Source organism: Triplophysa dalaica, chromosome 18 (assembly GCF_015846415.1).
Source record: "Triplophysa dalaica isolate WHDGS20190420 chromosome 18, ASM1584641v1, whole genome shotgun sequence".
Classification (NCBI taxonomy): domain Eukaryota; kingdom Metazoa; phylum Chordata; class Actinopteri; order Cypriniformes; family Nemacheilidae; genus Triplophysa; species Triplophysa dalaica.
The window spans coordinates 2511828-2530665 of record NC_079559.1 but is presented as its reverse complement, the minus strand read 5'-3'; the positions used below and the strand labels follow the sequence as shown (position 1 = coordinate 2530665).

Genomic DNA, 18838 nt, shown 5'->3' with positions numbered 1-18838 from the left:
TACATTGCTAATGAATATGACAAATGACAGATATGAGCGCTAAGATGATGAACGTGATGTTGCAGCAGCGCTCAGGAGGCTGAACCGCTCCGCCGTTTAATAATTGAGCGCTAGTCAAGAAGATGGCGGCTTCCTGGGCGGCATGATAAGATGTAGAGTTAGCTAAATCTACAGTAAAAGGTGCACCCAGGGTTGAATTCGTTTTCTGAGTCCTCCCTCGCGATTTTTATAGTAAATTAGCAAATCGGAACGAGTAAGTATTTTGTACTACGGAATGAAAGAATCATATTTTGCAGCTTTCTGTGACGGCTAACGGTACATTCGCCATTTTTTAGGGAAGCTAAGCGTGTAGCCAGGGACGAAACAATAACTGATGGTGAACTGTGCAACTCGAATACAATGCCACTTGCTATTCTAACAGTAAATAAAACAGTAAAATGAAACATGTAACATTTTCTCTGTTATGCCGAATAAATATGTAGAATTGACAGCGTTTGACGGAATATTTGCTATTGAAGCTAACTGGCTGCCCACTGAATCTCATTGAACATTTTAGCTAGCATGCTAAAAACTAGCAACCAATGTAAGTTGGATTTTAATATTATTTTGTGGTGAAAGTGTAAAATGAGAAAGTGTAATGCAAGACAGCCTATTGTTCAGTAGCGTTTGTTTAAATGGTCTTTATTTAGAAATGCATATATGCATTTGGATCATTGAAAAAATCGCTAGATTTTTCTAAAAGGGGTGGATTGTTTGGTTTGTTTATCAAGATGGCGGCACCCAGACAAGAGAGGCATGAAAATCCACATATCAACACTTAACACACAATCCTACAAAATCTACCACTCTAACAGCATTTTATTTTGATGCATACTTGAAATATTATTTATACGCCATATAAGCAAAGCCACATTTAACTTTGCCGTTTATAATTACGTTGTGATATTTCATTGTAGCCACTTAAGCGAAATGTGATATTTTGTTTGGTTCACCGCCCATTTTTATTCGTTAGCTTGTGTGTTAGCATAGCCGCTTAGCTGCTAACTACTGGGCGCTTGTGCTGCAGCTAGCCTCGACAAGATGGCGGCATTTGCTTCTTCGTTGTGCTACTCATTTTCTCAGATAAACATTTAAACCAGTGCCACAAATTTCTTCCAAAAATGCACGGAAGGCCAGCTGCATGTGACGTTAAGGATTTGGGATTGTTTTTCTTTATTACTCCCCGAATGAGCATTTGTTGAACTGCCGGTATTTGTCTGTTATTCGCTCGTGACCGATAAGCTTCTCTTGCCGCTAAAATGGCGGTTCGCGCATATTTGAGCTAACGTTAACCGGCTAACACCAATTACGCTCGCGTTTTCGTTATATTTTCTACATTTGTGGTGTAAACAAATACAACATTTAGGGTTTAACGAACATTTAAAGTACGACGGCTACCGTTTTGGGGGGAAACTGTGGTTATTCGCCGCATTTCAGTGACCTATTTAGCTCGCGAAGCTACGTAGCGCGCTAATCCTGTTAGCGCTAAACAATAGCTTTTGACACACGAATGCTGTTTCCATCCACACGAAAACCAGGGCTGTACGTGGGATTTGTGTCTCGCTAGAGAAGTGGAAATGGCTTCTTCAGGCACCACGGTTCTGCAGCCGCGCTGGAAGAGAGTTTTGGGCTGGTCCGGCCCGGTTCCGCGCCCGAGACACGGACACCGAGCTGTGGCCATTAAAGAGCTGATGGTGGTGTTCGGCGGAGGGAATGAAGGGATTGTGGATGAGCTGCACGTTTATAACACAGGTGATCAGTTTATGTGTTATTTGCAATAAACAGGTTAATTACTTGCATGAACCTTTTTTTAAACGGGCCATTTTTGTGCAGCATTCCAGCTATTGTTATTTTGTTAGCCAGATAACGTTATTCTCCTGCTATGACTTGGTGGCCAGATTTAGTATTTTGCTGCTTCTGTTCTTTTAAAGTAAAACATATTCGCCACTGAGGAGGTTCATTTTGAATGGTACGTACAGGCACAAGCACAGATTAAGTTTTAATTCTCCACCATCTAAATTGATTCCTGGAATAACTTAAATGTTTACAGCCTTAGCCCGGCTGCATTAGCTCGCCAAGCGGTTAGCAGCTAGCCACCCAGGAAAAGAAAATCTGCATAAATTATCAGCTACCCGAGCTAACTAGCTGCGAGGAATGTGCACGAATTTTGCTATAAATAATAAGTGGAGGACTTGAGACTCGCAACTAACAGTCCTCGCATCACACTGGAATTTCATGAATGAATTTGAAAAATAAATATGTTGTGTATTTGGATGAGCTGCTTTGTGTTGTGTATAACCATCAGAGGGCTAAATGCATGTTAAGGTGTCAGCTAGCCAGCTAACGCTATAGCACTAGCCGTATTCAGCTAGCCAAGGTACAGAACTTGGTAACGTTACGGCAGGGAAAAAATGCAAAGAGAAATGGCGGGTTAAAAACAACGCCTGTTACGTCATCACAACACACGAGCCCCGCCCACCGTATTTCCCGCATTGCTAAATAAATACAGTGGAAAGAATGAATGAACTATAAACAACGCAGTGAGTTTTCTAATTCCATGGAAACTTATTAAATATGTTCCGTCTAGGAAATGCTATATGTGCATGTTACACATGTGAGAAATACAGCAACCCAAAATAAGGCAGTGTTATAGAGGAAATTTGTGAATGTAGTACATGCAATAGATTAGGTTAAAGGGGTAGTTCACCAAAAATGAAAATTCTGTCATGATTTACTCACCCTCTAGTTGTTCAAAATCTTTAAAAATGTCTTTGTTTGGTTAAACACGGAAAGATATTTCAACTAATGCTTGTATCCAAACGGTTCTTGGACCCCATTGACAACCATAGTAGGAACAATCACTATGGTAGTCAAATGTGCCCTACATTCTTCAAAATATCTACTTTGTGTTTAACAGAAATAAAGTTATTTCCTATTATCCAGTCACTATATAGTCAGTGGGGTCCAAGAACTGTTTGGTTATATATATGCATTCTTCCAAATATCTTACTCTTTGTGCATCAGAACAAAGACATTTATACTGGTTTGGAAAAACCCGCATGTGTGTTGATGATGACAGAATGTTTAATTTTGGGTGGACTATCCCTTTAAATATAGTAATGATTATATGATTGTTAGTCTGATTATGAAGTTAGTAAATTAATGGGATGAGAGATAAGATTATCCTTCTTTCGTCATTTGTTCTCCCTCATTTCATTCCCAATCGTTTTTCTTCTGCAAAACCTAAAGATATTATGAAGAAAATTTATAATTAAACAACATTGTCCCACATTGACTTCCATTGTATGGACACTAAACCACATTTCTCAAAATATATTTTTAATGTTTTGAATGACATGATAGTGAATGTTGACAGTTAATTTTATATACTATCACCAGCTGATCATAATATTGCCTTTAACTTGTTTTACATTTTACATGTGAGGAACTTTAAGCATTTGAAGCAAAAACTCATTGCATCTCACCAGTGAATGGGCATTTTTCATCACAGCACGTCACATAACACAGTTACATGTTTCTCAACAGCCACCAATCAGTGGTTTATTCCTGCTGTCCGCGGTGACATTCCTCCTGGCTGTGCTGCCTATGGGTTTGTGTGTGATGGCACCCGACTTCTTGCCTTCGGGGGTATGGTCGAGTATGGAAAGTACAGCAATGACCTTTATGAACTACAGGTAAGCCTATCACCATAGTTTTAACAAGTTAAATGTTGTATTCAGTCTGATCTATTTTCATCAGCTCTGGTCATTTGCAGTTATTGAAGAAATAATTGTCAGAGATGTTAACTGCCGTTTTGGATTAAAGATTGTTTTTTTTAAACAGGCCAGTCGATGGGAGTGGAAACGGTTGAAACCAAAAGCCCCTAAAAATGGACCACCGCCTTGTCCCCGTCTGGGTCACAGTTTTTCTCTCGTTGGAAACAAATGCTATTTGTTTGGCGGGCTTGCTAATGACAGTGAAGATCCCAAAAACAATATTCCAAGGTACAAAACCAATTTTTACAGTTAAGCTTTAAAATGGTTTCGACAAGGTCTTATAAGAATGCTAGAGGAGCAGATCCAGAGTTCCAAGTTCTTTGTCATACACCAGATACTTAAATGACCTGTACACACTGGAGCTTCGTCCGGGATCAAGCGCAGGAGGCTGGGACATCCCTATTACATACGGCGTTCTGCCGCCACCTCGTGAGAGCCACACTGCCGTTGTTTACACAGAGAAAACGTCCAAAAAGTCTCGTCTCATCATCTACGGTGGTATGAGTGGGTGCCGCCTTGGAGACCTCTGGACTTTAGACATAGGTAAGTAAAAGAACTGGATCAAATCTTTCTTTTTGGAAAACACTTTTTGTGACTGATTTATGTGAACTTTTTGTAATGATCCTTCTCTGTTGTGTAGATACTTTGACCTGGAACAAACCCGCTATAAGTGGCACAGCACCTCTGCCCCGCAGTCTGCACTCCGCCACCACTATAACCAACAAGTGAGTGTTTTCATATGTGCTTCATCATGCGTAGTTACATATTTACTTTCGGGAGAAAATGGTTTAGATGTGGTTCTTAATGTACAGTAATGATCTTATTGTGCTTTGTGTTGCGGTGCATGTCATTTCACAAATGGTAAAAACATTGTGACGGATTGGTTTGTGTTTTTTTTTTTCAAACTACTTTTGCTTATTTTCCTCATAGGATGTTTGTATTTGGTGGATGGGTCCCTCTGGTAATGGATGATGTCAAAGTGGCAACTCATGAGAAGGAATGGAAGTGCACTAACACATTGGCATGCTTAAATCTAGGTAGATACATTTATCTATATTGTTCAATAATCAAATGTTTTTAAAGGAGCAGTTCACCTTCGATAATAAAAAGTCTGTTATCATTTACACACTCTCTTGTCATTTCAAACTTGTATGACTTTCTTCTGCAGAACGCAAAAGAAGGTATTTTGAAAAATGTTGGTAACAGAAGAGCACAGCCCTCCATTCATGTTAAGAACATTCTTCAAAATATCTTCTATTGTGCTTCTGCCCTTTATCTGTTTTCAGTATTTTGCGTGTAGAATTCTGCATTAAAATGTGATTAATATGTACGTCTTGGGGAGATGCTATATGTTGCCTTTAGTAAAAACACAACAATTGCCTGTGATGGCTTTAAATGCAGACTTAATTGGTTTGTAAACTGTAAGTCATTAAAGCACATTACTTTTATACTCTAAGATGCAATGACTTGGGAAACTATCTTGATGGACACACTAGAGGATAATATCCCAAGGGCCAGAGCTGGACACTGTTCAGTGTCCATTAACAACAGGCTGTATGTCTGGAGTGGCAGGGATGGCTACCGCAAAGCCTGGAACAATCAAGTTTGCTGCAAGGATCTTTGGTACCTGGAGACAGGTAAGCTTCGCATAATCGTAAAAAAAAGTCCTTTATTACATCTTATAAAAATTAAAAAGTATAATCTTCTCCTTATCAGATCGTCCTCAGGCCCCGTCGCGGGTTCAGTTGGTCCGTGCCAACACCAACTCTCTTGAGGTCAGTTGGGGGGCAGTGCCCACTGCTGACACTTACCTGCTACAGCTGCAGAAATATGACATCCCTGCTGCTACGGCTGCCACATCTCCGACTGCCACCCACACCCCTTCTCTACCCGTAAACTCGCCCAAGAGCCCAGTTCCGGCTGCTGCCGCACCTGCCGGTCAGAGCATGCCCCTGTCTGGGGTCACACTGTTACAACAAGTTCCTTCACCCACCACCTCCATGCCAAGCAGTCCGTTGGCAGCCTCACCCCGTGGACCAGGTAGAAGATCACCTAATCATGCCAATAATCTAATCTGAGATATGAATGTCATTTTTTTATTTAAACTGTAAAGAACCAGTTTGTGGTATTACTTCAATCACACTTACTCATTCTCATATTACTTCTCTTTTGACGATAATGCCTTGTTTTGAAAAAGCTATAGCAGTATTTCCCTTGAAATAGGAATTATTGATACAATGTCTTGCACTTGCACTCTTATCTAAGTGGAATAACATAATTTGTCTCGTCAATCAAGTCAACTTTATGTATATAGCGCTTTTTACAATTTTCATTGTTTCGAAGAAGCTTTACATGAAACATTGACAATAAGCAAAACAATAAAGTTATACAAGTGAACACTAAAGATGTGAACACACACAGAAAACCGACATGCACACAGGTACTGACACACCCACATGCATAAAACACAACACTACATTGCACAGAGCACAACATTTACACTCAAGCATGCACAAACATACGCGCGTGCACACACATGGTGGTTATTACAGAGAAGCACACATTTAAGATAAAGGATAGACAAACACGGGTCAAATATTATACATATAAATTCCTATATGTAATAATACATAAATTAAGTAAAATTTTATATTAATAAATATTAAAATTTGAAATTCTTATGGTGTTTTCAGCAGCCAGGCAAACAGTGAAAAGCACTTTGTAATAACAATGTCCTGATGTTTTTTTCATTCACAGCTATTCTTAAAGTGGCAGCACCTCATTCAGCAGCTGGGGCTTCAGTTGTTACGGTGCACCAGACAACCCCAGGGGGCAAATCTCCAGTCACAGTTACATCACTTCCTGCGGGAGTCCGCATGGTTGTCCCTGCGCAGAGCACCCAGGGAACTGTATGAATCCATGTTAAAGATTATTGCATTTTTACTTTGAAAAGTTTCTGTTGATTTTGTTTTTAAAACGTTTTTTGGTGCTGTTTTACTTTCTAGCCAATCGGCAGCAACCCTCAGATGAGCGGCATGGCTGCTTTGGCTGCAGCTGCAGCTGCAACACAGAAGATCCCGCCCTCTTCCACAACTATGCTAAATGTTCCAGCTGGAACAACCATCATGAAAACTGTTGCTATGACCCCGGGATCCACAACTTTACCGTCTTCGGTCAAAGTAGCTTCACCTGTAATGGTAAGCAAAATGGGGGTGTTGAACTGTATGCAAGCACATTTAAGTAGAAATTTATGAACAGTGCATACCAAATTTCAACTGACCCTGAATACTAAATATTGCATCCTTTTTTCACTCTGATGTTTCTGTCATTGATGTGTCTTGTTCCATCTATACTGTTCTAGGTTACTAACCCTGCTACCAGAATGCTGAAAACGGCAGCAGCACAGGTCGGCACTTCAGCCATCACTACTCCAAACACCCCAACGCGCCCCATCATCACTGTGCACAAATCAGGCACGGTGACTGTGGCTCAGCAGGCTCAGGTCGTCACCACAATGGTTGGCGGTGTCACCAAAACTATAACTCTTGTTAAGAGCCCCATCACTATGGGTAGCGGTGGCACGCTGGTAAGAGGACAATTTAGAAATTCAAAGCAGTTTATAATAATGTGTCAACCCCTAACACAAAAATGAAGCTTTTTACTGAATCATTTACTGTTTATAGCTCTCCAGCCTTGGAAAAATGATGTCTGTCGTTCATACAAAACCTGTGCAAACCTCTGCTGTGAGTGGGCAGGCTGGAAACAGTCCCGTCACGCTAATACAGGTTAGCTGCGCCGCCCTTATGGAGGAATTTAAAGGCATGGCTCTTAATATTAATGCAAGTTAGGTGAATTTCCTTGGTCTTTCTCTTAGACAAAGACTCCTCTGCCTGCCGGTACCATCCTGAAGCTGGTGACTTCCGCAGATGGCAAGCCCACTACCATCATTACAACATCCCAGGCAGGAGGAACCGGAACGAAGCCCACTATACTGGGCATCAGCAGTGTCTCTCCAACCACCACCAAACCCGGAACAACCTATATTAAAACCATTCCCATGTCTGCCATTCAACAAGGAGCTACAGGTCTGTTTATCTGCTCATAAAATGTGTGCTTATGCAGAAACTGAATTGACCTGCTTCTCAGTGTTTATGTACTCTCATAACGAAACACTCATAAAAGAATTTAGTTTATCTGAAACCGCGGTTATGATGAACAACTTTTATTTTTATTTTCTGACTCTTTTTTTAGGTTTGACCAGCAGTGCTGGCATCAAATCCCCCTACACAATTATCACCACAAAAGTGGGCACTCCTGGCACACCTGGCAAATACATAACCTCTATGCCTAAGCTGACAGGCGCTGGACAACATGGAGTCACGCAGGTGAGTACTGTTTAACCTAATGAAACTTTGAAAATGTAACCGTCATAACAAATAGATCAGTGATTCTTAAGCACTCATCCAAACGTATTGTATTTGTTCTAAGGTGGTCTTGAAGGGGGCACCGGGTCAGCCAGGCACCATCCTGCGCACAGTTCCTATGGGTGGAGTGCGTCTGGTTTCTCCAGGCACTGTTTCAGCTGGTAAACCCACTGTTACGACACTGGTGGTCAAGGGCACCACAGGTATGAATATTTAGACTGATGCTAAACATATACTCTAAACTCTATTATATAGAGCTCCGGAGGCATTCTCTTTACACCACCATACTGGTAGGCAAGGACAGCCGGGAGTGAATATAAAATGAATGTCACCAGCATGAGTTTCAAAGCAACAGAGTTCACTGCACACGTTAATTCAAAAGACATAGACATGTATGTACATAGCAAAACTGAATAGATTAAACGTAACGGGTCCCTATAATGCCCCCGGGGTGCTTTTACCGTGAATCAATAAAGCAGTCATACTCAAATCTCTCCTCAAACTAGGGATGCACCGATACTACTTTTTCCTTTCCGATCCGATTTCGATATCTGAATTCTGCGTATCTGCCGATTCCGATTCTGATCCGATACTAGCACTGTTTTTCATGATCAAAGTAGACTTGCATATTTTAACTTTTATTCCCAGAGGTGGATAGTTAAGCATGTTTACTTTCAAGTACATTTTAAAATATCTGTACTATATCAGAGTACTTTGGACAAAAAATGCTTTCCTACAGTATGAAGCACATCATACTTATTCCACTACAGTCCATAAATAAATGTTTTTTTTTTACTTTAAATCCATGAGTACATTAAAATCTACCATTTTCCTTTACTTAAGTATTTTTACTTAAAAGTATGATTTTTTTAAATGTAATTAAGTGCTGTATTAAACTTAAAAATACATACAAAACAAAAATGTGGTCTCATAAAGCACAGATACTTACAAAATGTTTAACAAATAAATCTCTGTTTATTACACAAAGCTATCACATTATAAAAGTGTCCAAACTCGCTCATGCACATCCTGGACACAAAATGATGCGCTTAATACATTCGCTTCTACGTTATTTAAAGTCATGCGCATTGGACGCAGAATGATGCGCTTAATGCACCCGCTTCACTCACGCACATCCCGGATAGAGATGATCCTGTTGTCGCGGGGATATTTGATTCCCAAGTTCAAAACAGTTATAACACAAAGTGAAGAGATATGTTATGTGTTTAAATCATAGAACATTGAATCCATCCTAAAGTTAAAAGTGATGTATGAATGACGCATAACATAGTCCGCTTCCAGTGCTTGAATCTAATAACGTTACACTCAGCGATTGCTGTCTCCGGCAAAATGCATTTTAAACAAAACCACAATCTATTATCTAGTGATTATGAAGAATATTGAAAACTTTGTAACGAGTAACGTCCTGACTGTTCCCGGACACGCGCATGCTGGATTGAGATTGACAGATGACCGCACCAGCGGAGGTCAGAGTTTTTTATTTATGCTATATTGGTTTATTCCTCGCATAAAGCTATCAAGATACATGACATCGAATACAGTGCATGACAACGTTTATGGTAATTTCCTGATAGTTAGTCCTTTATGAAGCTGTAGAGTAACATCCACGGGTATCGCAACGGATCGGACTGAAGAGAACCCGTCAGTCCGATACCCGATCCAGCAAAAAAGACCCGGATCGGCCCCAATTCCGATCCAGAGTATCGGATCGGTGCATCCCTACCTCAAACACACTTTGTCGTATTTACAAGTCAAGTGGCGTATAAAAAGTTACATGTCTATTCACGGTATGTTTTGGCAGAACATTTGGAAAGATAGGATGTAAGGAATTCACATTAAGTAATATATTATATTGTGGCCCAAATAAACGAAAACGAGTAAGTGCAGTATGGAGATTTATTAGGAAGAGTAAGGTGATATGGAAATATGTCAAGGAAATATAGACATTTCTCTTCACCCTTTCATCACTGTAGGTGGCACTAAAGTTTGTTTGCAACCTGCCACAAAACATACAAAGAAGTACGGCCAGAATGACTTATCGCGAGAAGAATCAAAATACACTTTTTTTTCACATAACATAATTTATAGAGTACATAACTAGGGATTTTTATGGTCCTACTTTGGTTTATGGAGTTTCTAACAACAAGTTTATTTACATAGGTGTAAAAACACTAATATTTCATAATAATAGGCAGTTATTCTTGTCCTTCTTCTTGACCTACTCGTTCCCCGATTAATCTGTCTAATCCCCTCCTTTCCGCTTGCCTAGTCTGATTTTATTTGTCAGATGGTCTAGTCTGCTGTGATTGGACTACCACGAATGTGGCTCACGAGCTACAGTTTTTTTTAGGAGAAAAGTTTTTGCGGGCAGTCCTAGCAAAACGTAGGCGGGGACTATATGCAGTGATGGAAATCTGAGGCGGTTTGCAAACGGACTAGGGTTGAGTCGTTTGTGTGATTCAGAGTCGACTCCCTTTATTCCAAGCCAATAACTTTGTTATTCATTCACTTTACAATTTAGCAGACTGCTTGCATTCAAACACGGCAACATTACCCAATGCATGAAATTTAATCTTCACGATCTCATGTTATGTACTCTATAATGGAAACGCAGCCATTCCGCAATATTGTTTTAATCAACGCAAATTGTTTTAAATTTTGCGCAAATCTGTAATGAAAACCTGGCTACTGCAACAAAGGAACAGATGGCGTTCCTGACCTGCACTATCATGATATCTAACGTTACAACTACCTCATCAACTTTTCCTCGTTCTACTCCGGAGACTCTTTATAAAGCCTACAAAAGCCTGGAGAGGTACAAATGGAGGCGGCCCAATTTTGTGATAAATATTCAACTTTGGAGTCTGCCGGCTAAAACCTGCTTTATCTTCATGGTTGTGATTAGATTGCGTGCAATCAACCTCCCAAGCTCCATATGCACCTTTCTCAAATCATGTAATAAAGCTTACATACAAATTTCCCTGTATGAATGTAGGTGTCACGACTTTGGGGACAGTGACTGGTACTGTGTCCACCAGTGGGGTTGGGGGCAGTGTGGCAAGCACAAACGCCACCCTGGCAACTCCCGTCACCACCCTTGCCAGCGTTCCTACTTTATCCAGCCAAGTTATCAATCCAGCGGCTATCACTGTATCTGCTGCACAGACAAGCCACGCCACCACTACGATACAAGTGAGACATCTGATCATATTTTACAGCATTTACTTTATAGACTTATTAGCAACACATTTTTTTATTCTATTAATAACAAATATTTCATTTTTCCAATAGTCTGCTGCACAGGCTACTAAAGTTACTCTGATCACCACACCAAGTGGTGCTGAGGATCAGCCCGCACAGGATCTTCCTGTTTCTATCCTGGCATCTCCCACCTCCGATCAGCCCTCAAACACTGGTGCTGATGCTGGTGATGCCGCTGGCGAAGGTGCTGCTACAGTTACTATCATCTGCTCCAACCCACCATGCGAGACCCACGAGACCGGAACGACCAATACGGCTACAACAGCTTCTGCCAAGATCTGTTCCAACCCTCCCTGCGAAACGCACGTCACAGGCACCACCAACACAGCCACGACTGCCTCTGCTAACATGGGCGGAGTGCAGCAGGTGTGCACTAACCCACCCTCAGAGACCCACGACACGGGCACCACCAACACAGCCACAACTGCCAGCTGCAACATGGGCTCCACAGAGATGGGCACGGTGAACAGTAAGACAGATTCTCCTACGGCGGGTACATCCTCAGCCTCTGAAGGCAGTTCTGCTGCGGAAGGCAGTTCTGCTGCGGAAGGCACTTCTGCTGCGGAAGGCGGTTCTGCTGCGGAAGGCGGTTCTGCTGCGGAAGGCGGTTCTGCTGCGGAAGGCGGTTCTGCTGCGGAAGGCGGTTCTGCTGCGGAAGGCGGTTCTGCTGGGGAAGGCCGTTCTGCTGGGGAAGGCCGTTCTGCTGGGGAAGGCCGTTCTGCTGGGGAAGGCCGTTCTGCTGGGGAAGGAGGTTCTGCTGGGGAAGGAGGTGGGGAAGGAGGTTCTGCTGGGGAAGGAGGTTCTGCTGGGGGAGGAGGTTCTGCTGGGGAAGGCAGTTCTGCATCTGGCACCAAGCGTCCGGAGAATCAACGCACGGGCACCACCAACACAGCCACCACTGCCAGCTGCAACATGGGCTCTACAGAGATGGGCACGGTGAACAGCAAGACAGAGTCTTCTACGGCAAGTACATCCTCAGCCTCTGTTTCAGAACCAGCAGGGTCTGCTGGGGAAGGCACATCTGAATCTGGCTCCATGCGTCCTGAGAATCACCGCACAGGCACCACCAACACCTCCACCACTGCTCGCTCCAACATGGGCTCTGATCAGACAGGAACAGTTCAGAGCTCTAGCAAGAGCCAAGCTTCAATCTCTTCCACGATGTTGCCTCTCTCTTCTAGCCCCTCTTCAGAGACGCTCCAGACCAGCCCTGCAAACCCAGATCCCTCTTCTGCTCCAGGAGACGTCAAAAAAGACTGCTCAAATCCACCTTGTGAGGCACAAGAAACGGGCACAACCAGTACTGCTACACAATCAACCTCTGCGATGGGCAATGTGCAAACCAATGTGGCGCAGAAGGTGTGCTCTAATCCACCTTGTGAAACCCATGAGACGAGCACTACCAACACACTCACCCCAGCCTCATCTAATATCGCCCCTGGTCAGAATGCCACTGTGGAAAGGGAATGTTCCAATCCACCCTGCGAAACCCATGAGACGGGCACGACCAACACAGCCACCCAGGCCTCATCTTCTATTGGTGACGGACAGAATGCCACTGTGCAAAGGGTATGTTCCAATCCACCCTGCGAAACCCATGAGACGGGCACGACCAACACACCCACCCAGGCCTCATCTTCTATTGGTGATGGTCAGAATGCCACCGTTCAAAGGGTATGTTCCAATCCACCCTGCGAAACCCACGAGACAGGCACTACCAACACGCCAACCCAAGCTTCATCTAGTATTAATCCTGAACAAAATGCCACTGTGCAAAGGGTGTGCTCCAACCCACCCTGTGAAACCCACGAAACGGGAACTACAAGTACAGCCACCACAGCTACCAGCAGCTTAGAAACTGGAGATGGAACTGGTATGTACCTCATTCCACTGGCCTTCTTTCTTATCCGTTTATTAAATCTTAAGATGCTTATTTTTAAATCAAACCTGTCTAAAACAGCTTCTTAAAATTTTGTTGAATCACTTTTAATTTGGTGTGAGCATGTCAAACATTGCAGTTGTGCTTTATCAGCGGTGAAGATTGTTGTTGATTGTCGTCATTGGTATTGGTCCTTCAGCTCAGCAGGGTGCTGAAGAACAAATTGACAGTGGAACAAGCTCAGAACCTACGTCCTCTACAGAACCAGCCAATCCCGCAACACAAAGCAGAGCCATCACCACAGTGACACAAGCCACGCCCACTCCAGGACCATCAGTACCGGTATGAATTTGTCATTGCATAAATTCAGATGTTTTGAGGTGCATGATATCATATAATTGAGAGATCCGTGATATAATCACCAATTGAAAACCTCTCGGTCTGGTTTGATGAATTGAATTACACAAATTCTGTTTTCACAGATGCTCAGTACTTGAAGATTTTTTGTTTCTGATTAATTTCTCATGTTCTCTTGTGCAGGAGATCTCATCCATGGCTGGTTCTGCAGTAGTGGCTGAGGTTCCAGGAGAGTCAGAGGCTATGGAGCAGACCAGTGCTGAAGCTGCGGCCTCTGGAGAAGAACCCATGCAGACAGAGTGCCAGGGAGAACTGGGTGAGGGAGCAGCCGTCAGGGTGGTTGCCATAGATGAAGCTGCGGTTGAGGGCACCATGGTGCAAGTTCATGTTGCCATGGAAGCGCAGCAAGGCCAGGGAGGTCAGGCTGAGGTAACACCTTGGAAGAAGGTTGACGATAGAGTAGTTTGTGATTTATTTTCATATCGTGCAGCCCTAATCAAGCCATTGATTTCTTGTTAAAGCAGATGGAGGCTGGTGTTGAGGGCGCGGAAGCGATGAGTCTTGCTCCTCAGGACTCAGAAGCCCTTTCTCTACCTCAGGAGCTGATGTCTGCAGAAGGTCAGCAAACTACACTCATGGTGACCGGACTGACCCCGGAAGAGCTGGCTGTGACTGCAGCCGCTGAGGCAGCTGCGCAGGCAGCAGCTACAGAGGAGGCCCAGACCCTCGCCATCCAAGCCGTACTGCAGGCAGCTCAACAGGCTGTGCTCAGTAAGTTAAAACCAATTTACACCAGAACTTTGAAAGTTTATACCACATTTATGTTGTCCTTTGTTGTTTAGAGAGAGACAGAAAACCAAAATACACCTTCCAGAGCTGTTTATTTGCAACCAATCAGATGCTAAATACAAATGTCACATTTGCACAACATTCTCACCTACCTGCCATTTCTGTCGATGTTCTGTATCAGGTGGAAATTCAGGTCAGGAGCAGCGGACCACCACCATCCCTATCGTCCTGACACAGCAGGAACTCGCGGCTCTCGTTCAACAGCAGCAACAGCTGCAGGCAGCCCAAGCCGAAGCGGCCGCAGCTGCGCTGCCCACTGAGGGTTTGGCTCCAGCAGACAGCCTCAACGACCCTGCATCTGAGAGCAATGGACACGAGATGGCGACTGCCGTTACGGCAGCTGTGGCGAGTCTCTTACCGCGTGCTGCTGCTGCTGAAAGTAAGACATTTCCCCAATAATATTACATTTATAAAGTATGTTATTTATATCACAATTTGATTATATTCTGGTTAATTCACTTAAATAAATCAATCTTTCATTATATTTGTGTGATGTGTGACTGAAACATTTCATATTTTTACCGAAGCTCTGGCCCCATCGAGTACTTTCGCACTATCTCAGCCCATGGTGGTTGCCAGCCCTGCTAAGATACAAGCGGCCACTGCTTTAGCTGAAGTGGCCAATGGAATCGTGTCAACATCTGCGGTGAGTGTAGCCATGGATCTTAATAATCAATATCTGAGATGAGTGTCAATGCAGATGACAAGGTTCATATTTGAATTCAACTATTCTCATTTCAGAAGCAAGCAGCCCCCCCTGCAGTGGTGAAGCCACCTGTGAAGAAAGAGAATCAGTGGTTTGATGTTGGTATCGTTAAGGTTACGAACACGGTTGTCACTCACTATTACGTGCCGGCAGATGATTCTCCTGTTACTGATGTAAGTAAAAATGCTCCTTTTTCACACTCTAACTTATGTTTTTTAGTAGTTGATCAATATTTGTGGTGCCAGTTTTATATTACCTATAAAAATATCTTCTTGGCTGTGATTTTGCAGGATGACTCTGGTGCCATGCCGGACTACAGCCGAATGAAGAAGATAGAACTGTCCCCTGGCACTGCGTACAAGTTCCGTGTAGCTGGTATCAATGCGTGTGGCCGTGGAACGTTCTCCGAGGTCTCCGCTTTTAAGACCTGCTTACCTGGCTTCCCTGGAGCACCGTGTGCCATCAAAATCAGCAAGGTTGGTCACCCCAAGCAAAAGACGTGTATAAAGCTAATCTACCTTTTGAGTTTGTTTTTGTTAACTAATGTATTTAATTCCTCAAATCTTTGCTATCAGAGCCCTGATGGTGCCCACCTGACCTGGGAGCCTCCTTCAGTGACATCAGGGAAGATCATAGAGTATTCAGTGTATCTGGCCATACAGAGCTCGCAGACAGTCGAGGCGAAAGCGTCTGCTCCGGCACAGCTTGCCTTTATGCGGGTGTACTGTGGACCCAGCCCATCCTGCCTGGTGCAGTCGTCTAGTCTCTCCAACGCCCACATTGACTACACCACCAAACCAGCAATCATCTTCCGCATTGCCGCCCGTAATGAGAAGGGCTATGGTCCCGCCACGCAAGTCAGGTGGCTACAAGGCAAGTAGCTCAGAATCTTTGTTTTGAAGGGTCCCTATTTTTGAGCATTTTATTGATTGCAAAAACAAGTTCAGAACATAAATGTTGAATGTTAGCTTTCAAATGATGCATTGTTTGGGATAGTTGATTGAATAATAATAGTAATTCAAAAGAAAATGCGTCAAAAAACGCCATTTTCATGTGCCCTGTGCATCTTGAAGTATTAAAGCTATGATAATATTGCTTATTGGTGTAATTTTGCAGAAACCAGTAAGGACGGCTCAGCAGCCAAACCAGCAGCAAAGAGACCAGTGTCTTCACCTGATATGTGAGGTTTTTAAATGTCTCTGTAAAAACGTACAAAATAATTGTGGTTGTGTTACTGTAGCTGGTCCAGACTTAAAAAACATTCAACGCGTTTTGAACTTCTTTTTTTTGTAGGAAAGGCACCGGTATAAAGAAAGCCAGATCTGACCAGTGAGAGCTCACATGACTTCTGACCCCGCCCGCCTCTGAGCTAAACCGTGACTGAACTACACTTCCTGCTGAATGACCTTCTTGCTTCCACTGGCTCCCCACTTTCATCCTCTTCAACAGGAAACGGGAGCTAAAAATAGAAGACTGTTTCAGACAAAAAAGGATAATCCATTCGTGAAAAATCAGCTCCCATCACCGGACATATTGGTGCCATGGACGCCAACTGTATTTTTTAAACGAATCATAAATGTTCCTTCCTCCAAGTCGAAAGCACATGCTTTTGCTTTTCATGACAATTTTCTGTAAAGAGATTTCAATGGCAGTGTCAGTCTAGTTATCAGATATTCGTTCCTTATCCATCCTTGATATTCATTTATTTTTAAGCTTATTTCAATACAAGCAATAGATGACAAGAATAACATTTGCTCTTGGTCGGTTTGTTGATGTTTTCATTATTTGAACAAGTCTGTATATTTCAACTGTGTGCTAAGAAATGAAGGAGGAAGCGCGGAGGATAAGACTTCACTGGGAAACTTTGAAATACGATTACAATGAAAACGAACAGCACTTGGTGACGCTTGAGAGGGAAAAGACTCTGTAATTATTCATTCACAGCGAGTTCAGTAGCTTGTTTTACATCACTGTGTTCATACAGTTGCTGTGAGGGACAGAACTGAGAGGCGTAATGCTGAAGAGAAAAGGACTTCAACCCATGTAGATGAAATCGTACTACTTTTGCATTGCGTCAACTAGATCTTGTATAAAGAGCAAAAATCCCAAAAATAGTAAATGGTGATACAGGAGTTCATCGTGTGTGGTTTATTTTTGTATTTTTTTTTTTAAAGAAATTGTCTTTTTTCCTTAATTGTGTATGTGTGCTTCATAGCAGCGTTTTAAACCTCACACTTCTCCTGTCCTGAAAATGTTACCAGCTCATTCCTGAAGTCATCTTGATTGTGGATTTAAAGCCCTGGCCAGTGTCCGAAGGCCAAAGTTTTTCATATCCCATCGTTTATGAATGATTTCAACCTTAATTTGGGAATTGTAGTATAAAATGTATGTATTTGTTCTGAATGTTTTCCCATCGCAAGTTAGATGAGTGAGAAAATCTTTGCAACCTTTCGTTTCCCCTGTGCATTTTCATTCTTGGCATTTATAGAAGCCTACGTTAGACAAAGATGCTTTTTTATTTTAATCTTCTCCCTGTCACCCTTTGCCTAGTCTATAGTTTAATTTAATTTCACAATCTTACCTTTTAAATCCTCGGTTTTGTGCGTTGGTAGATATGAACCGAGAGTCTACTCAAATTGTGCGGCAGATGTTTTCAGAACCTTTTCTGCCGGCGGTTTTGGGATGGGTAAGGATGCAGGCTTGTGTAAATGCTTAAGTGATGGGATTTTAGGAAAGGTGTGACGGACATGTCATTTTTTTGGATGGATATTAGAAACGGGTTATTTCTGTTTCTCTAGTGGTTGGAAACTGTTAAAGACGGATTGTTGGCTTAGCCGGAGTGTGAACTCCGTTGTAAATTAGTTATTTCACATAGCAAGAAGTAAAACGAAAAACTCTTTGCCTTTTTTTATATAATTATCTGTAACAAGATGTTTTTACATGTTGTCATCTATGATTGCTTTTGTGTCTTGACATATAAAAGTAATGGAATTCTGTGGGCGTGTTTGTGTCCTGTGTTGCCTTCTGTTCACTTTTTGCTTTGCTTCATTCTTTGGTTTGTTTTGCTGGTTCTGTCTTATTATTGTCCCTGAGAAATGTTATGTACCATGAATATAGATTGACCAGCAGTGGATTAAAGTGATTTATATTGGGGAAAAGCAAAGTGTTGGAATACTAACATTTGCCAATACAGTAGGTAAAGAGAATGTTGTTATTGAACCCAGTTTTATTTAATTACAAATAAATGTAGTATTCAAGGTTGGATTGGCCTTGATTTGGCTTTCAGAAATTGAAGAAAAAAAGTTTGGCTTCAGTAACTTGTTAACTTAAGATGAGTGGATCTACAAGAGATGAGGCTACACATTTGTAAATCTCACTTGTCTTAACATGGACATTTGAGTGGTGTTATTGACTTGCATGAAGAAATGTACATTTTTAATTTACAAACTGTAACGTGCTATTTATTTCAAGCAAGGTACTTCAAAAGAGTAATTAATCAACACTAGTTACTAGTTAGGATTTAAAT

The 18838-nt window shown here is 42.3% G+C and overlaps 1 protein-coding gene across 3 annotated transcripts; it reads left to right on the top strand.

Moving 5' to 3' along the window:
- The first annotated feature begins 115 nt into the window (after positions 1 to 115).
- hcfc1b (host cell factor C1b) lies at positions 116 to 18308 on the top strand. 3 transcript variants are annotated; one of them, XM_056772767.1, is made up of 29 exons: positions 116 to 253; positions 1578 to 1791; positions 3586 to 3734; positions 3883 to 4043; positions 4150 to 4358; positions 4456 to 4540; positions 4746 to 4852; positions 5273 to 5452; positions 5532 to 5855; positions 6573 to 6724; positions 6821 to 7012; positions 7177 to 7401; positions 7499 to 7600; positions 7690 to 7900; positions 8067 to 8200; positions 8304 to 8442; positions 11256 to 11452; positions 11552 to 12272; positions 12339 to 13394; positions 13600 to 13742; positions 13941 to 14186; positions 14279 to 14528; positions 14728 to 14985; positions 15134 to 15252; positions 15348 to 15485; positions 15603 to 15788; positions 15888 to 16185; positions 16429 to 16492; positions 16606 to 18308. In XM_056772767.1, the coding sequence occupies exons 2-29, from the start codon at positions 1617 to 1619 to the stop codon at positions 16643 to 16645; spliced, it is 6261 nt and encodes a 2086-aa protein (XP_056628745.1). In that variant the 5' UTR covers positions 116 to 253; positions 1578 to 1616; the 3' UTR covers positions 16646 to 18308. The 3 variants fall into 3 exon arrangements, with proteins under 3 accessions (XP_056628745.1, XP_056628746.1, XP_056628747.1); XM_056772768.1 differs by having other exon boundaries at positions 130 to 253; positions 336 to 1791; XM_056772769.1 differs by having other exon boundaries at positions 130 to 1791; positions 14282 to 14528.
- Positions 18309 to 18838: the final 530 nt, after the last annotated feature.

Coding starts and splice junctions, on each gene's coding strand:
- hcfc1b (XM_056772767.1), top strand. CDS start 1,617: ATGGCTTCTTCAGGCACCACGGTTCTGCAGCCGCGCTGGAAGAGAGTT. Junction 11,453..11,551: donor ACGCCACCACTACGATACAA/GTGAGACATCTG, acceptor TTTTTCCAATAG/TCTGCTGCACAGGCTACTAA. Junction 15,486..15,602: donor ATGATTCTCCTGTTACTGAT/GTAAGTAAAAAT, acceptor GTGATTTTGCAG/GATGACTCTGGTGCCATGCC.